Source organism: Moschus berezovskii, chromosome 5 (assembly GCF_049115385.1).
Source record: "Moschus berezovskii isolate FMDL1 chromosome 5, NW_MosBer_1.0, whole genome shotgun sequence".
Taxonomy (NCBI): Eukaryota; Metazoa; Chordata; class Mammalia; order Artiodactyla; family Moschidae; genus Moschus; species Moschus berezovskii.
In genome coordinates, this window is record NC_142464.1 from 32607027 (window position 1) to 32627072 (window position 20046).

General features: G+C 39.5%; 1 protein-coding gene across 1 annotated transcript; it reads left to right on the forward strand.

The window, feature by feature from the left end:
* Nucleotides 1–941: 941 nt before the first annotated feature.
* On the forward strand, nucleotides 942–14721 carry LOC129561982 (alcohol dehydrogenase 1-like). The gene is made up of 7 exons (XM_055434897.2): nucleotides 942–1080; nucleotides 9663–9750; nucleotides 9908–10127; nucleotides 10322–10582; nucleotides 12435–12570; nucleotides 13358–13496; nucleotides 14697–14721. The coding sequence occupies exons 1-7, from the start codon at nucleotides 942–944 to the stop codon at nucleotides 14719–14721; spliced, it is 1008 nt and encodes a 335-aa protein (XP_055290872.2).
* Nucleotides 14722–20046: the final 5325 nt, after the last annotated feature.

Below are 20046 nucleotides of genomic sequence, written 5' to 3' on the forward strand. Positions count from 1 at the left end.
TGCCTGGCAGCCATTGCCTGGAAAAAGAATTCTCTTTCACTTGAGAAAGTGCAGGTTGAGCCACCAAAGGCTGGGGAAGTTCGTATTAAGGTAAACTTAAATCTTTGAACTTGTACTTGTGAAGGCAAGTGTAAGGAAATCTTATTTCATGATCAAAGCTGTTCCCAGTGTCCAGAACTCCCACTACTGATATTGAAACAACTAGTCAGTAGGAGAAGGCAATGGCACCCCACTCCAGTACTCTCTCCTGGAAAATCCCATGGATGGAGGAGCCTGGTGGGCTGCCGTCTATGGGGTCGCACAGAGTCGGACATGACTGAAGCGACTTAGAAGTCAGTATCCCTGCCTGTATGCTCTCTGGCTGAATTCCAGGCAGAGCAGTAATACAGTGGCTACGGTACAGGAAATGTTTCATTTCTATGATCAACATAAGTGGATTGAGTCTATCCACAGACAAGAAAACTTCGGCTAATAACTGAGAAGTTTCAGAACTTCTCAGTGCCAATTAAATTTTGCAACAGTTAAACTCAAACACATTTTACATTATTAACTTAATGTTTTCAATATGCTAGTTTAAAATTTTTGGTTTCTCAATTGTGGTGCTAGGGATATGTGGTCAAAACTCCTTCATTGGATAGAATAGACTCTCATATTGCAAAACTAGTTGATGACATAGGGTGTACAGAGTAGATTTCAAAAGGCCTAGTTTATTTCTAGGTCTGAACATCCACCATGAGAGTGGGTGAGTCATTTTAAATCTTCGAGTCTGCCTTTCCACATTTTTAAATTAGGGGTCATTAGACCTGCCCTGTGTTTCTCTGAATATTATTATAGGGATCAAATGAGGTCATTCATGTAAAAAAAAATTATTCATAGTAAGTCTCAGACAAAAAAAAAAAACTCCAAACTAATTTATCCTTGGCCACTTAATTCCTACCCAGATGACATCTACAGGGATCTGTGCTTCTGATGATCATGCTATAAAAGGAATAATCTCACTGAAGTATCCCTTCATCCCAGGCCATGAAGGAGCTGGAATTGTGGAGAGTATTGGTGAAGGAGTGAGCTCAGTGAAACCAGGTAGGAAATGGGCCACAAAAACCTCTGCACAAACAGCCCACCACCAAAATGCATTTGCATATTTACAGGAGAAATAAATTGGTTTACCTCTAAATTGTTTACCCTAATCACATATCGTGCTAATAAATATATCCAGTGATTCCAAGAGTCACACAGTTTCTCTGCTGTCATTGTTAACAATCCAGAGTGGCAATGACTGAGCCAAGTAACTAATCACAGCAGAACAAGAGCTGAGATAGGACTAGTGTACTTCTAAATAGATTAAAATCTACTTAGGAGCAGGGGCTGTTTCTTTTTTTTTCAAATAGACAATAAAACTATATTATAAACATTAAATTTTCTAAGTGACTAGATTTTAATTGTTACTGAAACTAAAAGAGATTATAATTACATGACATAATAGAAGTGTTAGCTAATATGAAAATTGCAATCATATTGCAATATAAAAGTATCAAATCAATATAAACTTACACACAATGTTGTTTATCAAATATATGTTAGTGAAAACTTTTTTCTAATGAGTTATTTGTCAGCAGAAAGGGAAATTTTATAATCTGACCAGTTAATTTATTCTGACATAACTGCAGAAGAATTCACTGTTTCCTTTTTTATTGAAATACAGTTGACACACAATACTATGCCACAGAAATTCCTTCAGCAGTTAGAACTTCATGCTGTCCAGTCAACAGCCTGGGTTCAATGCCTGATTGGGGAATTAAGATCCTATCAGTCAGTTCAGTTCAGTTCAGTCGCTCAGTCGTGTCCGACTCTCCGCGACCCCATGAATCACAGCACGCCAGGCCTCCCTGTCCATCACCAACTCCCGGAGTACATTCAAACTCATGTCCACAGAGTCGGTGATGCCATCCAGCCATCTCATTCTCTGTCGTCCCCTTCTCCTCCTGCCCCCAACCTTTCCCAGCATCAGAGTCTTTTCCAGTGAGTCAACTCATCGCATGAGGTGGCCAAAGTATTGCAGTTTCAGCTTTAGCATCAGTCCCTCCAATGAACACCCAGGATTGATCTCCTCCAGAATGGACTGGTTGGATCTCCTTGCAGTACAAGGGACTCTCAAGAGTCTTCTCCAACACAACACTTCAAAAGCATCGATTCTTCGGCAATCAGCTTTCTTCACAGTCCAACTCTCACATCCATACATGACCACTGGAAAAACCATAGCCTTGACTAGATGGACCTTGGTTGGCAAAGTAATGTCTCTGCTTTTTAATATACTATCAAGGTTGGTCATAACTTTCCTTCCAAGGAGCAAGCATCTTTTAATTTCATGGCTGCAGAGGCGAAAAGCAAAGGAGAAAAGGAAAGATATAAGCATCTGAATGCAGAGTTCCAAAGAATAGAAAGGAGAGATAAGAAAGACTTCCTCAGTGATCAATGCAAAGAAATAGAGGAAAACAACAGAATAGGAAAAACAAGAGACCTCTTCAAGAAAATTAGAGATTCCAAGGGAACATTTCATGCAAAGATGGGCTCGATAAAGGACAGAAATGGTATGGACCTAACAGAAGCAGAAGATATTAAGAAGAGGTGGCAAGAATACACAGAAGAACTGTACAAAAAAGATCTTCAAGACCAAGATAGTCACGATAACGTGATCACTGACCTAGAGCCAGACATCTTGGAATGTGAAGTCAAGTGGGCCTTAGAAAGCATCACTACGAACTAAGCTAGTGGAGGTGATGGAATTCTAGTTGAGCTATTTCAAGTCTTGAAAGATGATGCTGTGAAAGTGCTGCACTCAATATGCCAGCAGATTTGGAAAACTCAGCAGTGGCCACAGGACTGGAAGAGGTCAGTCTTCATTCCAATCCCAAAGAAAGGCAATGCCAAAGAATGTTCAAACTACCACACAATTGCACTCATCTCACACGCTAGTAAAGTCATGCTCAAAATTCTCCAAGCCAGGCTTCAGCAATATGTAAACCGTGAACTCCCAGATGTTCAAGCAGGTTTTAGAAAAGGCAAAGGCACCAGAGATCAAATTGCCAACATCCGCTGGATCATGGAGAAAGCAAGAGAGTTCCAGTAAAACATCTGTTTCTGCTTCATTGACTATGCCAAAGCCTTTGACTATGTGGATCACAATAAACTGTGGAACATTCTGAAAGAGATGGGAATCCCAGACCACCTGACCTGCCTCTTGAGAAACCTGTATGCAGGTCAGGAAGCAACAGTTAGAACTGTACATGAAACAACAGACTGGTTCCAAATACGAAAAGGTGTACGTCAAGGTTGTATATTGTCACCTTGCTTATTTAAGATCCTATAAGCCTACACAAATACGTAAGTGTGTGTGTTTATCAGTTCAGTTCAATTCAGTCACTCAGTTGTGTCCAATATTTTGGGACCCCATGGACTGCAGCACGCCAGGCTTCCCTGTCCATCTCCAACTCCCAGAGCTTGCTCAAATTCATGTCCATCGAATTTGTGATTCCATCCAAGCATATCATCCTCTGCCATCCAACCATGTCATCTTCTGTTGTCCCCTTCTCCTCCTGCCTTCAATCTTTCCCATCATCAGGGTCTTATTAAATGAGTCAGTTATTTGCATCAGGTGGCCAAAGTATTGGCCACAGCTTCAGCATCAGTCTTCCAATGAATATTCAGGACTGATTTCCTTTAGGATTGACTGGTTTGATTTCCTTGCAGTCCAAGGGACTCTCAAGAGTCTTCTCCAACACCACAGTTCAAAAGCATCATTCCTCAGCACTCAGCTTTCCTTATAGTCCAACTATCACATCTATACATGACTACTGGAAAAACCATAGCTTTGACTAGATGGACCTCTCTTGACAAAGTGATGTCTCTGCTTTTTAATATGCTGTAAAGATGGGTCATAGCTTTCCTTCCAAAGAGCAAGCATCTTTTAATTTCATGGCTGCAGTCACCATCTGCAGTGATTTTGGAACCCATGAAAATAAAGTCTGTCACTATTTCCACTGTTTCTCCACCTATTTGCCATGAAATGATGGGACCAGATGCCATGATCTGAGTTTTTGAATGCTGAGCTTTAAGCCAGTTTTTTTCACTTTTCTCTTTCTCTGTCATCAAGAGGCTCTTTAGTTCCTCTTCACTTTCTGCCATAAGGGTGGTATCATCTGCGTATCTGAGGTTATTGATATTTCTCCCGGCAATCTTGATTCCAGCTTGTGCTTCATCCAACCTGGCATTTCACATGATATACTCTGTATTTAAATTAAATAAGCAGGGTGACAATATACAGCCTTGACATACTTCTTTTCTGATTTGGAATCAGTCTGTTGTTCCATGTCCAGTTTTAACTAATGCTTCCTGACCTGCAAACAGATTTCTCAGGAGGCAGGTAAAGTAGTCTGGTATTCCCATCTCTTTAAGAATTTCCCACAGTTTGTTGTGATCTGCACAGTCAAAGGTTTTAGCATAATCAATAAAGCAGTAGTAGGCATTTTTCTGGAATTCTCTTGGAATTTTGTATGATCCAATGAATGTTGGCATTTTGATCTCTGGCTCCTCAGCCTTTTCTAAATCCAGCTTGAACATCTGGAAGTTCATGATTCATGTACTGTTGAAGCCTGGCTTGGAGAATTTTGAACATTACTTTGCCAGTGTGTAAGATGAGTGCTATTGTACAGTAGTTTGAACATTCTTTGTGTGTGTGTGTATATCAGTTCAGTCGCTCAGTCGTGCCTCACTCTTTGCAACCCCATGAATCGCAGCACACCAGGCCTCCCTGTCCATCACCAACATATATATATATACATATATATATATATGCATGTATATAATGCTAGTTTCAGGTGTGTTGCAGAGTGGTTAGATATTTGCAGACATTATGAAATGATTGCCATGATAAGTCTAGTAATCATCTATCCCCAACAAAGTTATTACAATATTATTGATCATAACTTGAGATTTTGACTTCTTAATCCCCATCACCTCTTTTGTCCTCTCATTCCTTCCCCTCTGGCAACCCCTCTGCATCTATGAATCTGTTTTCATCTTGTTTTGTTTTGTGCTTTAGATTGCACATATATGTGAGATGATATGGTATTTGTTTTTCTCTGTCAGACTTCTTTCACTTAGCCTGCATGTGTGTGCTCATTTGCTCAGTAGTGTCTGATTCTTTGTGACCCTGTGGACTGTAGCCCGCCAGACTCCTCTGTCCATGGGGTTTTCCAGGCAAGAATACTGGAGCAGGTTGCCATTTCCTCCTCCAGAGAATCTTCCTGACCCGGGGATCAAAACCTGTGTCTCTTGTACCTCTTAAATTAGCAGGCACATTCTTTACCACTGCACCACCTGGGACAAAAGCATTTAGCATAACACCCTCTAAATTTATCCATGTTATTACACATGACAAGATTTCATATTTTTATGGCTGAATAATATATTTACATACACATATACCCAGGGGAATATTTTATATATATGTATATACACATATGTATAATATATATACACACCGCATCTTCTTTATCAATTTGTTAATCAGTGGGCACTTAAGTTGCTTCTATACCTTGGCTATTACAAATAATGCTGCAGTAAGTCTTGGTGTTCATGTATCTTTTTGAATTAATTGTTTTCTTTGAGTAAATACCCAGAAGTGAAATTGCTGGATCAAATAAAAGTTCTATTTTTAATTTTTGAGGAACATCCATATTGTTTTCCACAGTTGCTGCACCAATTACATTCCTACTAACAGTTCATGAGGGCTCTCTTTTCTCCACATCCTCACCAACACTTATTTGTAGTCCTTCTGACAGATGTGAGATGGTATCTCATTGTGGTTTTAATTTGCATTTCCCTGATGAGTGGTAGTTTTGAGCACCTTTTCATGTGTCTGTTGGCCATCTGTGTATGCCTTCTCTGGGAAAATGTCTATTCAGGTTCTCTGTCCATTTTTTAAATCAGGTTGTTTGTTTTCCTGATGTTAAGTTCATTGTTGTATAAGCTCATTGTATATATCGTGTGTGTGTGTTATTAGTCACTCAGTCATGTCCAACTCTTTTCAACGCTTTGGACTATAGCCCTCCAGGCTCCTCTGTCCATGGAATTCTCCAGGCAAGAATACTGGAGTGGGTAGCCATTCTCTTCTTCAGGGGATCTATCCAACCCAGGGATGGAACTTGGGTCTCCTGCATTGCAGGCAAATTCTTTACCATCTGAGCCATCAGGAAAGCCCAAATATTGTATACAAGCCCCTTATCAGATATATTGCTTGCAAATATCTTAACCCATTCAGTAGGCTTGCCTTTTCATTTTGTTTATATAGTTTCCTTAGCTGTGCCTGAGTCTTTTAGTCCAATGTAGTCCCATTGGCTTGTTTTTGAGGGACAGCTCTCTCTCTCTCTCCATATATATATATAGTGTCCCCCACATACTTAGCATAGTGCCTGTTCAGGTTTGGAATGCATTGAATGTTTGACAAATGAATGTTCTGATCAAGTAGAATATATTAATAGAACTTTGTTGACAGAATGATAATGATATTTCAAAGAATCAAAAAAAGTAAGCACTCTTCCCCAGACATATCACAAAAGACCTTGACACAGCCATTCTTAGCATATCTGAAATGGCCAGAGTAAATAACAGCAATCACACATGTTAAGATTCTACAGAACCTCACAGCTTGGAACCAGGCATACAATGAGATTTAAGAAAGGGCATGTGGTCAGGACATTCACAAAGCTATCGTCAGGGTATTCATTTTGCAAACAATGATGGAGTACCTACCAGGCATCTGACACTAGGCCTAGTAGGAGGGACAAAAGTAAAAAGACACAGTCTTCTCCACATCTCCAAGAAGATAATGCCAATAGTTAGGGAGCTAACTGCTCTTTAGCTAAACAAATCCCAGTGAAGGTTTTGTGGAAAATGACGAATATTTGAGAGAAAGGATAAGGCAGCAGAATTTGAGATTCTCCTGCTATTCAGATCCAGTATCTTTGGAATTTTTAGGGCCAGTGAAGTTAAGATGTTCCTTATCTAAACTTACAAGAGACTTTTTAAAATAATTATTTATTTGACTGCATCGGGTCTTGGTTGTGGCATGCAGGATCTTTAGTTGTGGCATGGGGGATCTAGTTCCCTGACCAGGGATCAAATTACGATGACGCTCTGCATTGAAAGTGTGGAGTCTTAGCCACTGGACCACCAGGGAAGTCTCATAAGCTCAAAGAGGTTTTTAACGCTATCTGAGCTCTGCAAGAGGCCAAAGGGGATTATAAATACATGTAAGAACCATACACATGTTTAGGGACAAAGTTGTAGACCTTTGACAAGGCTTTGTACAGTTTTATAAGTCTGTGACGACTGTGTTTGTTGCAGGAAAGGGGACCCCTTTCAGGGCCCGAAACTGGGTTCTTGTCTAACACTTGGAAGAGAATTGTCCGAGGAGACACGTGCTAACAAAGCAAGATACTTTATTGGGAAGGGCACCTGGGTGGAGAGCAGTAGGGTAAGGAACCCAGGAGAACAGCTCTGCCGCATGGCTAGCAGTCTCGGGTTTTATGGTGATGGGATTAGTTTCCTGGTGGTCTTTGGCCAATCATTTTATTTTATTTTTTTTTTTAAGAGTAAAGTTAAACTTTACTTTACAGTAATTTTTTTTCTATATACAAAGAATTACAGTACATGTTTATGGGGATTCCTAGCACAGGCTCCCCTCTTTTTCACTAAGAGTTTCACTTACCGCTGACAATCTATTGGGGTGAAGGGGGGCAAAAAAAGTGATGGACCTCAGCTGACACCCCCTTTTGCCCCTTAAAAATATAAAGATAGATCTCTTATTGTCAGCTTGTTTTTTTTGCCAAGACTCAGAAAGCTGCTCTTCCATGAGCTCCTGTTTGCTGCACTCGCCCGTCTTCAACACTCTCGCCTACATGCACACAGGCAGCACGCATCTCAGACCTGGACACTGCCTGTTCTCTGCCCTGACCCTGCAAGTCTGAAGCACCAGGACCCATCATTTCTGCTCCTGCTCCCTGGGCTCACCTCTTATCTGCAAAGGTTTGCTGGATTTCCAAGGTGTTATACCTGAAGCCCCTAAAAGAGCCTGATGTTTTGAGAGTCACGGGAAAGTAGCTCTAGAAAAGGGACCACATGTGGTATTTTTGCTTATGTTGATAGGAAACGCTTCTGCCCAGGCTTTGGATTTCTAATTAAAATAAACTCTTTGCACTTCCTTAAGAAATAATATCCTTAGTCTTCATAAGCAATAGAGGTGCGCCCATGAGAGTGAAGAGGTAGCGGGGCAGAAGGTATCTGAGGGAGATCCCACACCTGGAGCTCTCTACCAACCTGCTCAGGCAGTATGGACGGAGGCTGTGGACAAGGTAACACCAGCCCTGAGAAACTCAGAGAACTCCCTCATCTGCAAACAGCGTCTCTTCCGCTTCTGGACTGCACTGGATCACCCCAGGGTCGGGTGCAGGACTCACCAAGGCTCTACCTTCTCTTCTAACAGAATCTTGAGGAAACTAAGACATGAGATCTCTTCCTCCCAAACAGGAATCTAGGTTTCTCAAGTCACCAGTCCTTCAACCCTTGGCAGTGCTTATTTTTACCAGGAAATTAGCACCATCATTACATTTTTGTGTGTGTACAAAGCAAATTACCTATTCTTTTTTCAATTTACACTATAGCAACCTCTGGCCCTGCTACACCAGCCCTGGCCAATCATTTTAATTCAGAGTCTTTCCTGGAGGCGCACGCATCACTCAGCTGAGATGGATGCTAGCGAGGGGGATTCTGGAAAGTGAATGAACACCCGGTGTCTCCTTTCCACCTTTCCCGAACTCTTCCGGTTGGTGGTGGCTTATTAGTTCCGTATTCCTTATCAGGATCGCCTGTCATAAAACAACTCATGCAAATAGTTACTATGGTGCCTGGCCAGAGTGGGCAGTTTCAATCAGTGTGCTCCCCCTAATATGTTCATTAATTCTCTTCACCTTCCCAGCCTGTTACCCTAGGTCCCAGTAGGGTTAATTGTTGGACCCACACATAATCAGTATGCTCTATAGAACTGTGCAACCTAAAAACCATCCTCTGTAGTAAGCGCTCCAGAAGCAGCCTCTCTCTGCAGAAAGAAAGCTGTTCCTTTTACTCTCTGAACTGAGAATATCTTGAACCACACCCCGCTAAAGAAAACATGTCAGAGACCTGCTGTGGATCCATGTGCCATCGTGGGGCAGGTAGGCTCAATAGAAAGGTCTCTGCTATTATCCAGCTTCAGGCAGGTAACGACCATTGTGGACTTAAATCTCTCAAAGGAAAACCAAAAGGTTAGAGTAGATGACATCTCTAAGGGTCATTCCCAGTTTTATTAGTTTATTTCCAGAATAAAAGCAGACCTACAATTATCTATCCAGCAAGGAATATCCCCATATTTCCATCATTTGCCCAAAATAATAATGGGATTTCTGAAACCAGGTTGTAGGATTTTTCCTCCAAAATAACCACGGGGTATGTTATACTAGTCAAAATCTGTGTGCAGCAAGTTATCAAATCATTCAATGAAGTTTTTATCACTGCACTATTGTGTTTCAATAATATTTTAAACTAATGATTTTTTTTCCTATATGTAGGAGATAAAGTCCTCACACTTGCTGTTCCACAGTGTAGAGAATGCAGTGCCTGCTTGCATCCCAAGGGAAACTTCTGTGAGAAGCAAGAGTTAGTAGTTTTGCCCATCTTTTGTTTATCTTGTCAATTTTTATTAAATCGCTTATATTGTGCAAGTGCTGACCTGGAGCTAAAGATGTTCATTTCTCTCTTTACAACTCTGCGTGTCTGGGTTGATGCTGTGCCTGTCTATGTCACTGCTGAACAGCGTTATACCCTCTTCTGGATTAATGATGGATGGCACAAGCAGGTTTACCTGCAAAGGAGAAAAGATCTATCACTTTTTCCGCACAAGTACATTCACCGAATATACTGTTGTGCCTGAGATTTCAGTGGCAAAAATTGATGCTGCTGCTCCCATGGATAAGATTTGTATCATAAGCTGTGAGGTGGCTACAGGATATGGGGCTGCTGTTCACTCGACCAAGGTGAGGAAAATAGCTGTGTGTTAGTATGTTATATTGATCTGCCAAGAAAAAATAAAAACAAGACCAAAACAGTCCAAATGTTTCAACTGGGGTCTATAGTTCCAAAAGCCTCAATGGTTGTTTTTGTTTGTTTTCTTAATTATACAACTGTCCAGATTTCATTCCTAACACAAACACGACTTGTGAATTTGTAGGTCACTCCTGGTTCTACCTGTGTGGTCTTTGGACTTGGAGGAATCGGCTCAGCTATTGTCATGGGCTGTAAAGACTCTGGTGCTTCTAGAATCATTGGAGTTGATATCAATGAGGAAAAATTTCCTCGGGCAAGAGCATTAGGGGTCACAGATTGTCTCAACCCTTTGAATCTCAAGAAGCCCGTCCAGGAGGTGGTCAAGGAAATGACAGGCACCGGTGTTGACTTTGCCTTTGAGGCCATCGGACTCACAGAAACCATGGTGTGTGGATTTGGGTCACAGTGAGTAGAAGCAGACCTGTAGGTCTGGTTCCAGACCAGCACAAATAAGTGAATATTGTAATAAAGTGAGTCAAGTAATTTTTTGGTTTTCCACCACATATAAAAATTACGTTTATACTATACTGTAGTTTATTAGTATGCAATAGCATTTTGTCTAAGAAAAAACAATGTACACACCTTAATTTTAAAATACTTTATTGCTAAAATATGCTAATCATCTGAGCCTTCAGTGAGAGTCGTTCTTTTTGTAATATTAACAAAGATCACCGATTACATATCACAATAAGAAATATAATAATAGTGAAAATGTTTGAGATACTGTGAGAATTACCAAATGTGACATAGACAAAAAGAAAGCAAATGCTGTTGGAAAAAAATGTGCTGATAGACTTACTCAACACAGGGTTGCCACAAACCTTCAATCTGTAAAAACCGCAATATCTGCAAAATGCAAAGCACAGTGAAACGAACTGTGTCTATAGATGCTTGCTTAGTGGGTGGGGATACACTAAGCATCAGTTCAGTTCAGTTCAGTTCGGTCGCTCAGTCATGTCCGACTCTCCGCGACACCATGAATCACAGCACGCCAGGCCTCCCTGTCCATCACCAACTCCCAGAGTTCACTCAAACTCATGTCCACAGAGTCGGTGATGCCATCCAGCCATCTCATTCTCTGTCGTCCCCTTCTCCTCCCACCCCCAACCTTTCCCAGCATCAGAGTCTTTTACAGTGAGTCAACTCGTCGCATGAGGTGGCCAAGTATTGCAGTTTCAGCTTTAGCATAAAACCCCCCTGAACATATGTTTTGGACCTGTGGACCCCAAACCTAAAAATGGAATGTATACTCACTCTAAAATAGCCATCTTAAAAAGAAAAGCAATATATACTTTGAAGATATGACACTATAATACATGAAGTTTAAACAATCACTATTTCCTTTCCTATAGTCCTAGTTCTTTATCCACGAACATGGTTTTATATTTAAGTATCAACATTATGTAATTCACATATGATATTCATGTGTGTTCTGTATCAGAACCATTCATTATTTGAAAAATGAGCCTATGCACCAGTATGTTAAGTTCAGGGAGAATAAAGTAGACCCTAGACTCTTGGAACTGACAGGGTAGAGGAAAGAATTAGGCATTCGATTCACTTCAGCGTGTATCTAATGTACACAGTTAAAGGGTGCAGGAAGTAGATGCCGTGATGTAACAGGAAAGAGACATAAGCAAAATGCAGGAAGGGGAGAGATAGAAGGTTAAGAACCAGAAAAGGAAGTAAAATAGATGGACGTGAAGTATACTCTACACCCTTAAAAAACTGAATTTTTTTTAATGAAGCTTCACATACACATATGTATGTATTTGTTTTGTTTAAATATAAATGAACTGAACAGAGTCATACAAGTAAGAAGGTCAGGCAAAGAATAATAGTGTGTGTGGTCTTTGAGGTGGTAGGTAATTTTATTAAATAAACACACAGTTCTTACTCTGTGCCAGATAACGTTCTAAATGTTTTAATCACTTAAGCCTTATAACAAATCTATAACATAGGTGGTATTATTCTTCTTTTTACAAATAAACAGACATAGGGAGGTTAAGTAACTTGCCTAAAGTCATACCACGGCAGGGTCTGTGCTCTTTACCACTAAACTCTACTGGTTCTCTAGTGAGATTCCATCACTGGCAGTGTTGAAGCTGAGCTCAAAGTAAGTAGCATCTGCCCAAGAAGAAGTCTGAAATCTAGGAACTCCACAGTTCCTTCCAACACTGCGGATAGTTGTTACTTATGTATGAGCATCTACTTACGGTCATTATTCTCATTATCAGGTTGCTGCTTGGGAGTCCTGCAACCTGAGCCATGGCATCTGTATAATCACTGGGGTGTCTTCACCAAACTTAAAGTTCTCCCTTTCTGCTCAAACAGTTTTCACTGGAAGGACACTGAAGGGTGCGTGTTTAGGAGGTAAGTCAGTTGCTTTTGATTTCACGAAATCTCTTTCAACTTTGTAGAAACATATAATTCAAAAATTTCCTCCTTGGGGAAACAGACCTATAATGGTATGTTTTCAAAGACTTCTCCTCCAATGATTTGGTATATTTTGTAGATCAATTTTAGTTAATTTAATTAAATAGTTTTTTTTATATTTAAATAAAATTTTTTATCTCCTACAAAATAGTTTCTGGGTTTTCCCAGTGATTGGAATAATTCAGCTAAGTTCAGTTCTGCACTGGTGGACTCAAAGTTTGTTGTGCTATGTTAACAGTGAGGCTTTCTGGATAATTAGATGCACCAACTTGGTATTTGGCACTGATATTTGTCTTCCCATAGGAGCCCTTTTTTCTGAACAGTACTGACCAATAGCTTTACTAAATTAATATTCCCATCTCCATGCATTGCTCTGATCAAAAGTTTCCATGCCATCTCAATGTGTATGAATAGAGAGATGAGGAAATAGTTGTATAATGTTAAACCCAGGAGGTGGGCTGAAGACTGCTACATTATTTTTAATTAGTTTTTAACCCATTAACATGTGAATATTGATCCAATTTTTTTTCAGAGGTGTTCTAGGTAACAGAACTGTCTATAGCAGCCACACTTAGCAACAAAAGCCAATAACTTCTGATGTACAAATGAATTCATCAATGGCAAATTTTCAGAATACTTTACCCATCTTCACAACTTACTTATTTTTCTTTTGGTTAGTTTGATATGTCTCAAATCTTATTACAACAGCCTTTTTATTTTGCAGATTATAAAACCAGAGACTGTTTTCCCCAACTAGTGACTGCTTACCTACAAAATAAAATTAATATAGATCCATTAATAACCCATCAGTTGCCTTTTGACCAACTCCACAAAGCTTTCGAGGTGTATCATGCTGGAAAAGCGTGAGTGTTTTCTTTGATGAACTTCTGTACCCTGAACTCACAGAAAAAAATGACTTTTCAAACATTCATAAGTGGTTTTGTGAAAAAAAAGATGGCTACTTGAAGACCTTCAACATCTTTCATATACTCTGTCCTATTTCCTGTTGTCACAAGGATAAGAAAAGGTTTTATCTGCAAGTTCCTCTTTGGGAAAGACCTGTGTTAACCTAGCTCAAAGAAATGTTTGAGGAGTAAGTGTAACACTAAGCACCAGTCTACTCCACGTTGGTCAATTATGCATTATTTTTCTGGTTGGAGAAATGATCTAGAATAAATGAGTTGACATTACTGGCAAGATAAAATCTTACAAGGATCTTCGAGGCAAAGGTTCAGACTCTACCCAGGGCACAAAACCTTTCTCCATCATTTCTTGACAAATGTCAGTCTACTCCAGCTAGCATACCTTTAAGGATGGAGTGTTTACTCAGGGTGTTCATTTATACATTCGGTGTGTATTGAGTGACGGTACACTGTTTGCCAGGACTGTCCTGAGTGCTGGAGACAGTGGAGAGCAAGTAACAAGGAGTAAATGAGGAATTACTTCTGTGATGAGTTCTTTGACTTTCTAATTCTGGGTTCTAAGGACATCTCTCTCTCCTATTCTCTCCCCCACTTCTCTACCTATATCGTTTGTTTGTTTTATGATTTCTTTTAATTTTAAGATAGGTATTTAAAATTTAGCCTGCTATACCTTGTTGGTTTAGACCTAGCATGTCAGCCCATTTAAATCAAGAATGAAGAATCAAGAAAACTCATCTAAATTTTTAGAAACAAATAATAAAGGAGGGGAATGGATCTAGCAGTTAGTAGACACACTACAAACAGAAAGGAACTAAGGGAACTCATTTATTCTTCCGTAATTAGACTTGGTATTAGATTCTAGGACTGATGGAAGCTGATCAGAAGCTGTAGCAAAGGGTTTGGATTCCTTTGTGATTATGTAGCCAGAAGGAATGGTGTTCAAAGCTGGGGTCTTCCTGTTATAGCTGATTTGGGATCCTGCTTTCACCCCATTCTATATTTCTTATAGGTAAACTAGATGAAGGTGGAGTTGGGAGGGGATAGGCAACTCAGTTTTTCAATACAGTGCGTTATTGCTTTGCTGATATCACTGTATCTCAAGGAATTCAATTGCTTTATTATTACACTTTTATATTTCAGGATCCGCTGTGTTCTGCTGTTCTGAGATCCCAAATAATGAAAGGTGCAAGGATATCCTTAGGGAGTTTATTCCTTTCTTGTTTCACCTCCCTGATTGTTCCAGTGCAGTGAAAAGAGCAACAAAAATATGGAAATGCAGTGTGATTGTAAAAATGAAACAAGTATACCTTGAATTTAATTATAATAAAATAGCCTCTTAGAGAACGGATGTTATATAGTTCATTTTGTGGCATTAAAAAAAGGGGATGGTGGGATTTGATTGATAACATTTGTGATATGTCCATCAACCCAATTGATCTTTATCATCGGTCCATGAAAAGTTGCCCCTGAGTTATCCCTTACTCCTATTCTCAATATACAGATTTCTCTGTATCTTTCACACCACTCCAGGGTTTACATGATGATTTCGCTGTTTCTACAACACATGGGGTCTCATATATTCTTGGAAGGCTGTCTCGGGACACAGTGAGCCATTTTCTATCCTGGGGTCTTCATACCATCCTATGCCTACAATGCCCATGACACGCTGAGGCATAGTTCCCATCAGCTTTCAAACAAAAAAGCATATCTGGGAAATCTTGCACCTGCACCCAGAAGAAGCTTGTGTAGGACTCTTTAAGAGAAACTCGCCTACGACCTCATAACTTCCTTTTCAAATCTTTTTCTCTTCACTAAACAAATATAATTATTTCCTCACTAAGGTTGGGAGATTGCGAGAAGGATAAAAACAGCTCCTTTTATCTAGTTTTGTCCTTATGCTTTTCATCTGTTCTTGAGTCATTTACATTCTCCTTAAACTTTTGCTTTTGAAACAAAGAAATCAAGGAAAATTTCTTTTATAATCTTGTTTCATTTGTAATATCCCGTCCTGAGATTTGAGCTCAAAATATCCAGCTGACTTAATGAGGGAAGGTCCAAGAATTCCTTAAAAACACATGAAGATTTTCCTTAAGTGAATACTTTAAATATAATCCTACCTGTCTATCTCTGTCACTTTAACAAGCCCTTCCTTCTCTGAGTATCAGTTGCCACATTGTCAAGTGGGAAAATAAGAGTAATGGTATGAGATGATTTTTAAGACTGGAGATCACATGTATAAATGAATAAATGAAATGAAAACATGTATAAAATTTTTAAGAATAGAATAATTTGGACCTAAGGAAAGGGAAAAGATAAGGCAAAGAAATTAAGAAATTTTAAACTAGGAACTTAAGAATAAAAATTATAGAATTCAAACATTCTAAAGAATAGAAAGACAAGGCTAGGAGAAACTGAGTTTCAAAAGAATAAAATAACTACTTTGTTACATAGAAAAAAGCTATCAATGTGACCTAAAATCATGAGGAAAAAAAATAGTAACAGAATGTATTCTTAACAAAACACAACTGGAAAAATAAAAGAGCTGATACCAGAGTTGTATCAGAAGTTTGGGGTTGGAAATTCCCAGCTACCAAGAATTGTCCCCCAAGCTGGAAGACTTCTACACTTTAACAGAAGCTTGGAAAGAAAAACAAAAACAAAAAAACCCATGAAACACACAGCAGGGCCAGGAGAAAGATGCACTTAGATGGAAGGCTTTTTCCTGAACCTCACTGTCCCTAGACGTGATTAGAGAGACACTAAGTTGATTCTACTGCATCAAAATTGTTGCCTCCTTTTTTTGTTGTTGTTGTTTTTTTTTTTTTTTTGGTTGGGAGCATGGTGCAACATGCAGGATCTTAGTTCTCTACCCAGGGATGGAACACTTGTCCTCTGCATTGGGAGCATGGGGTCTTAACCACCTGACCTCTAGGGAAATCCTTGTTGCCTCTTATCAGTCTTTTCCTCTGTGATTGATCTTTGAACAATTCTATAAAAAGAGTCCTGCTGCTGCTGCTAAGTCACTTCAGTCGTGTCCGACTCTGTGTGACCCCATAGACGGAAGCCCACCAGGCTCCCCGATCCCTGGGATTCTCCAGGCAAGAACACTGGAGTGGGTTGCCATTTCCTTCTCCAATGTGTGAAAGTGACAAGTGAAAGTGAAGTCGCTAAGTCGTGTCCGACCCTTAGCGACCCCATGGACTACAGCCCACCAGGCTCCTCCATCCATGGTATTTTCTAGGCAAGAGTACTGGATATTTCTGTAGCTTTCATAATATCTCTTTTCTACCTCATAGCCCTTGGGGTGTTTCCTTCTATTTCTGACACTGTCTTCAAAATGTCTCGTTATTTATTTGTGAAAACATTTCACACACTCACTTCTGCTTTTTTTGTGGCCACTGTCTCATGTTCTATCCCCCCAGGGCAGTTGAGCAGGCTTTATATTTTGTTTGCTTTTGAAATAAAATGGACAAAGAATTATTAATTTCATGGCATCCTTCTCAGATTTCAAGAAGTCAGAGTGCTAGGGGGTCATTATTTCTCTTGTGAGATCACAATAGCACTATCACACTTTATTAAGAATATCTCCTGGTTTACTGTTTGAGGCAAATCATATCTTTATCCCCTGTATCTGGTACAAAGTAAGTGCTCAATGAATTTTTTTGAAAGAATAAATCACAAAAACTTGATGAAAAGTTAAGAAGTTTTGCTCAATGCTTTAGGCTAAAACAATGATATTTTCAGAAATAAGGAAGGCAGAGAAGCAGGAAGAAAGGAGAATAATTCTTTGAGAACACCAAATTCAGAAAGCATCAGAATAATGAAGATGTAGGAAGAAGAGATGATAGAACAAAGCTAAAATGGATGAGAATTTGTGTCCACTGTTATGTTTAAAGGTAAAGATTAACAACTGCCTTTCTGATGATTTCAACTTTTATCCACTGTATATGATGGATGCTAGAAGTTAAAAGAGTTATATAAACTACCTAAATAAGTCACCAGAGTATAACTGAGTATTACTAAATACCAACCACTGTGCTAAGCACTTCACAATCATCATATAATCTTCATCTTGGCCCTATGTGTTCGGGAAGATCATCTCCATTTCACAGATGAAATAACTAAGATACAGAGAGACTGATTAATTCGCTCACTATGAAATAGTTATGTGGCAAAACAAAGACTGAAATCTAAGCAATATAAAGGCTGTGCTCTAAGTCATTTTTCTTTATTACCATTTAGCAAGGAGTTCATAAATAATGAGGCTACTTAATATTTATTATTGTGAAAGTAAAAGTGTTTGTCACTAAGTCGTGTCCAACTCTTTGTGACCCCATGGACTGTAGCCCACCAGGTCCTCTTCCACAGGATTTTTCAGGTAAGAATACTGGAGTGGGTTGCCATTCCCCTCTCCAGGGGATCTTCCTGACCCTAGGATTGAACCCAGGTGTCCTGCATTGCAAGCAGATTCTTTACCATCTGAGCCACTAGGGAAGCCCAATTATTTATTATTATTATTCCTGTATTTGTGGTATAAATAAATTGCTATAAGAAAAGCACAACGGATATGATCTTGTGACACAAAAGCTCCAAAAACTGAGTAGAGAGTGAAAAGATAGACTGAATTCATTTCAGATTGTGAAGGAAATGGGATGGTAGAATAGAGAATGGAAGGAACAGGCAGTCAGGGATTCTTTTTCATGCCACAAGTTTTAAAAAAGGAAAGAACTGAGGCTTGATGTTTCAGCAGCTCTGCTTTTAAAATGCAACCTAAGTACATATGGATATGGACATAGATACAGATATGTAAAATGGATATGGGACTCCTGACTGCCCAAGTGTTCTTCCCAAGCTCACAGGACAGAAAACCATAAGCTAATGTTCATTTCTTACTTCTCACAATTGATATCATAGAGATTGAATAGAGGCGGAAAGAAAACAGCATATATGACTTTAATCAGATTTGCCTCCTCTCTCCTTGACTATTACAAACCTGTGAAGTACTGTTAATTCTTAGTGTTTTCAGCTTTACCATGAACTGGCTGTCTAATATCTCTATATGTGTGCTCAGTCATGTCCAGCTCTTTGCAACTCCATGGACTGTAGCCCACCAGGTTCCTCTGTCAATGGGATTTCCCAAGTAAGAATACTGGAGTGATTTGCCATTTTATTCTCCAGGAATCTTTCCAACACGGGGACCAAACCTATGTGTCCTGAGTTTCCTGCACTGGCAGGCAGATTCTCTACCACTAGCACCTCTTGGGAAGCAGCCAGCTAGCTAACATATAACAAAACTATTTTTCATTCCTGTAATCTGGGTTATAAGGAAGATGAAGATCATTACCTTTCACTTTACTTCTTATGTACTAATGAATTTTTAGTATAAACATGCATAACTGCAATATACAGAAGTGATGCAAAAACAAAATCTGAGTACATGGACTTTCAAAATATATATGGCTTAGAATTCTAAATCCTAAAAGATGATGCTGTGAAAGTGTTGCACTGAATATGCCAGAAAATTTGGAAAATTCAGTAGTGGCCACAGGACTGCAAAAGTCAGTTTTCATTCCAATCCCAAAGAAAGACAATGCCAAAGAATGCCCAAACTACCTCACAACTGCACTCATCTCACATGCTAGCAAAGTAAAGCTCAAAATTCTCCAAGCCAGGCTTCAACAGTACATGAACTGTGAGCTTCCAGATGTTCAAACTGGACTTAGAAAAAGCAGAGGAACCAGAGATCAAATTGCCAACATCCACTGGATCATTGAAAAAGCAAGAGAGTTCCAGAAAAACATCTACTTCTGCTTTATTGACTATGCCAAAGCCTTTGACTGTGTGGATCACAACAAACTGTGGGAAAGTCTTAAAGAGATGGGAATACCCGACCACCTGACCTGTCTCCTGAGAAATCTGTGTGCAGGTCAAGAAGCAACAATTAGAACTGGACATGGAACAACAGACTAGTTACAAATTGGGAAAGGAGTATGTCAAGGCTGTATATTGTCACCCTGCTTATTTAACTTCTATGCAGAGTACATCATTCAAAATGTCAGGCTAGATGAAACACAAGCTGGAATCAAGATTGCTGGGAGAAATATCAATAACCTCAGATATGCAGATGACACCACCCTTATGCAGAAAGTGTAGAGGAAATAAAGAGCCTCTTGATGAAAGTGAAAGAGGAGAGTGAAAAGGTTGGCTTAAAGCTCAACATTCAGACAACTAAGATCATGGCATCTGGGCCCATCACTTCATGGCAAATAGATGGGGAAACAATGGAAATAGTGACAGACTTTGTTTTGGGGGGCTCCAAAATCAATGCAGATGATGACTGCAGCCATGAAATTAAAAGATGCTTGCTCCTTGGAAGAAAAGCTATGACCCACCTAGACAGCATATTAAAAAGCAGAGACATTACTTTGTCAGCGAAGGTCCATCTAGTCAAGGCTATGGTTTTTCCAGTAGTCATGTATGGATGTGAGAG

Coding starts and splice junctions, on each gene's coding strand:
- LOC129561982 (XM_055434897.2), top strand. CDS start 942: ATGACATCTACAGGGATCTGTGCTTCTGATGATCATGCTATAAAAGGA. Junction 1,081..9,662: donor AGTGAGCTCAGTGAAACCAG/GTAGGAAATGGG, acceptor TCCTATATGTAG/GAGATAAAGTCCTCACACTT. Junction 9,751..9,907: donor AACTTCTGTGAGAAGCAAGA/GTTAGTAGTTTT, acceptor ACTGCTGAACAG/CGTTATACCCTCTTCTGGAT.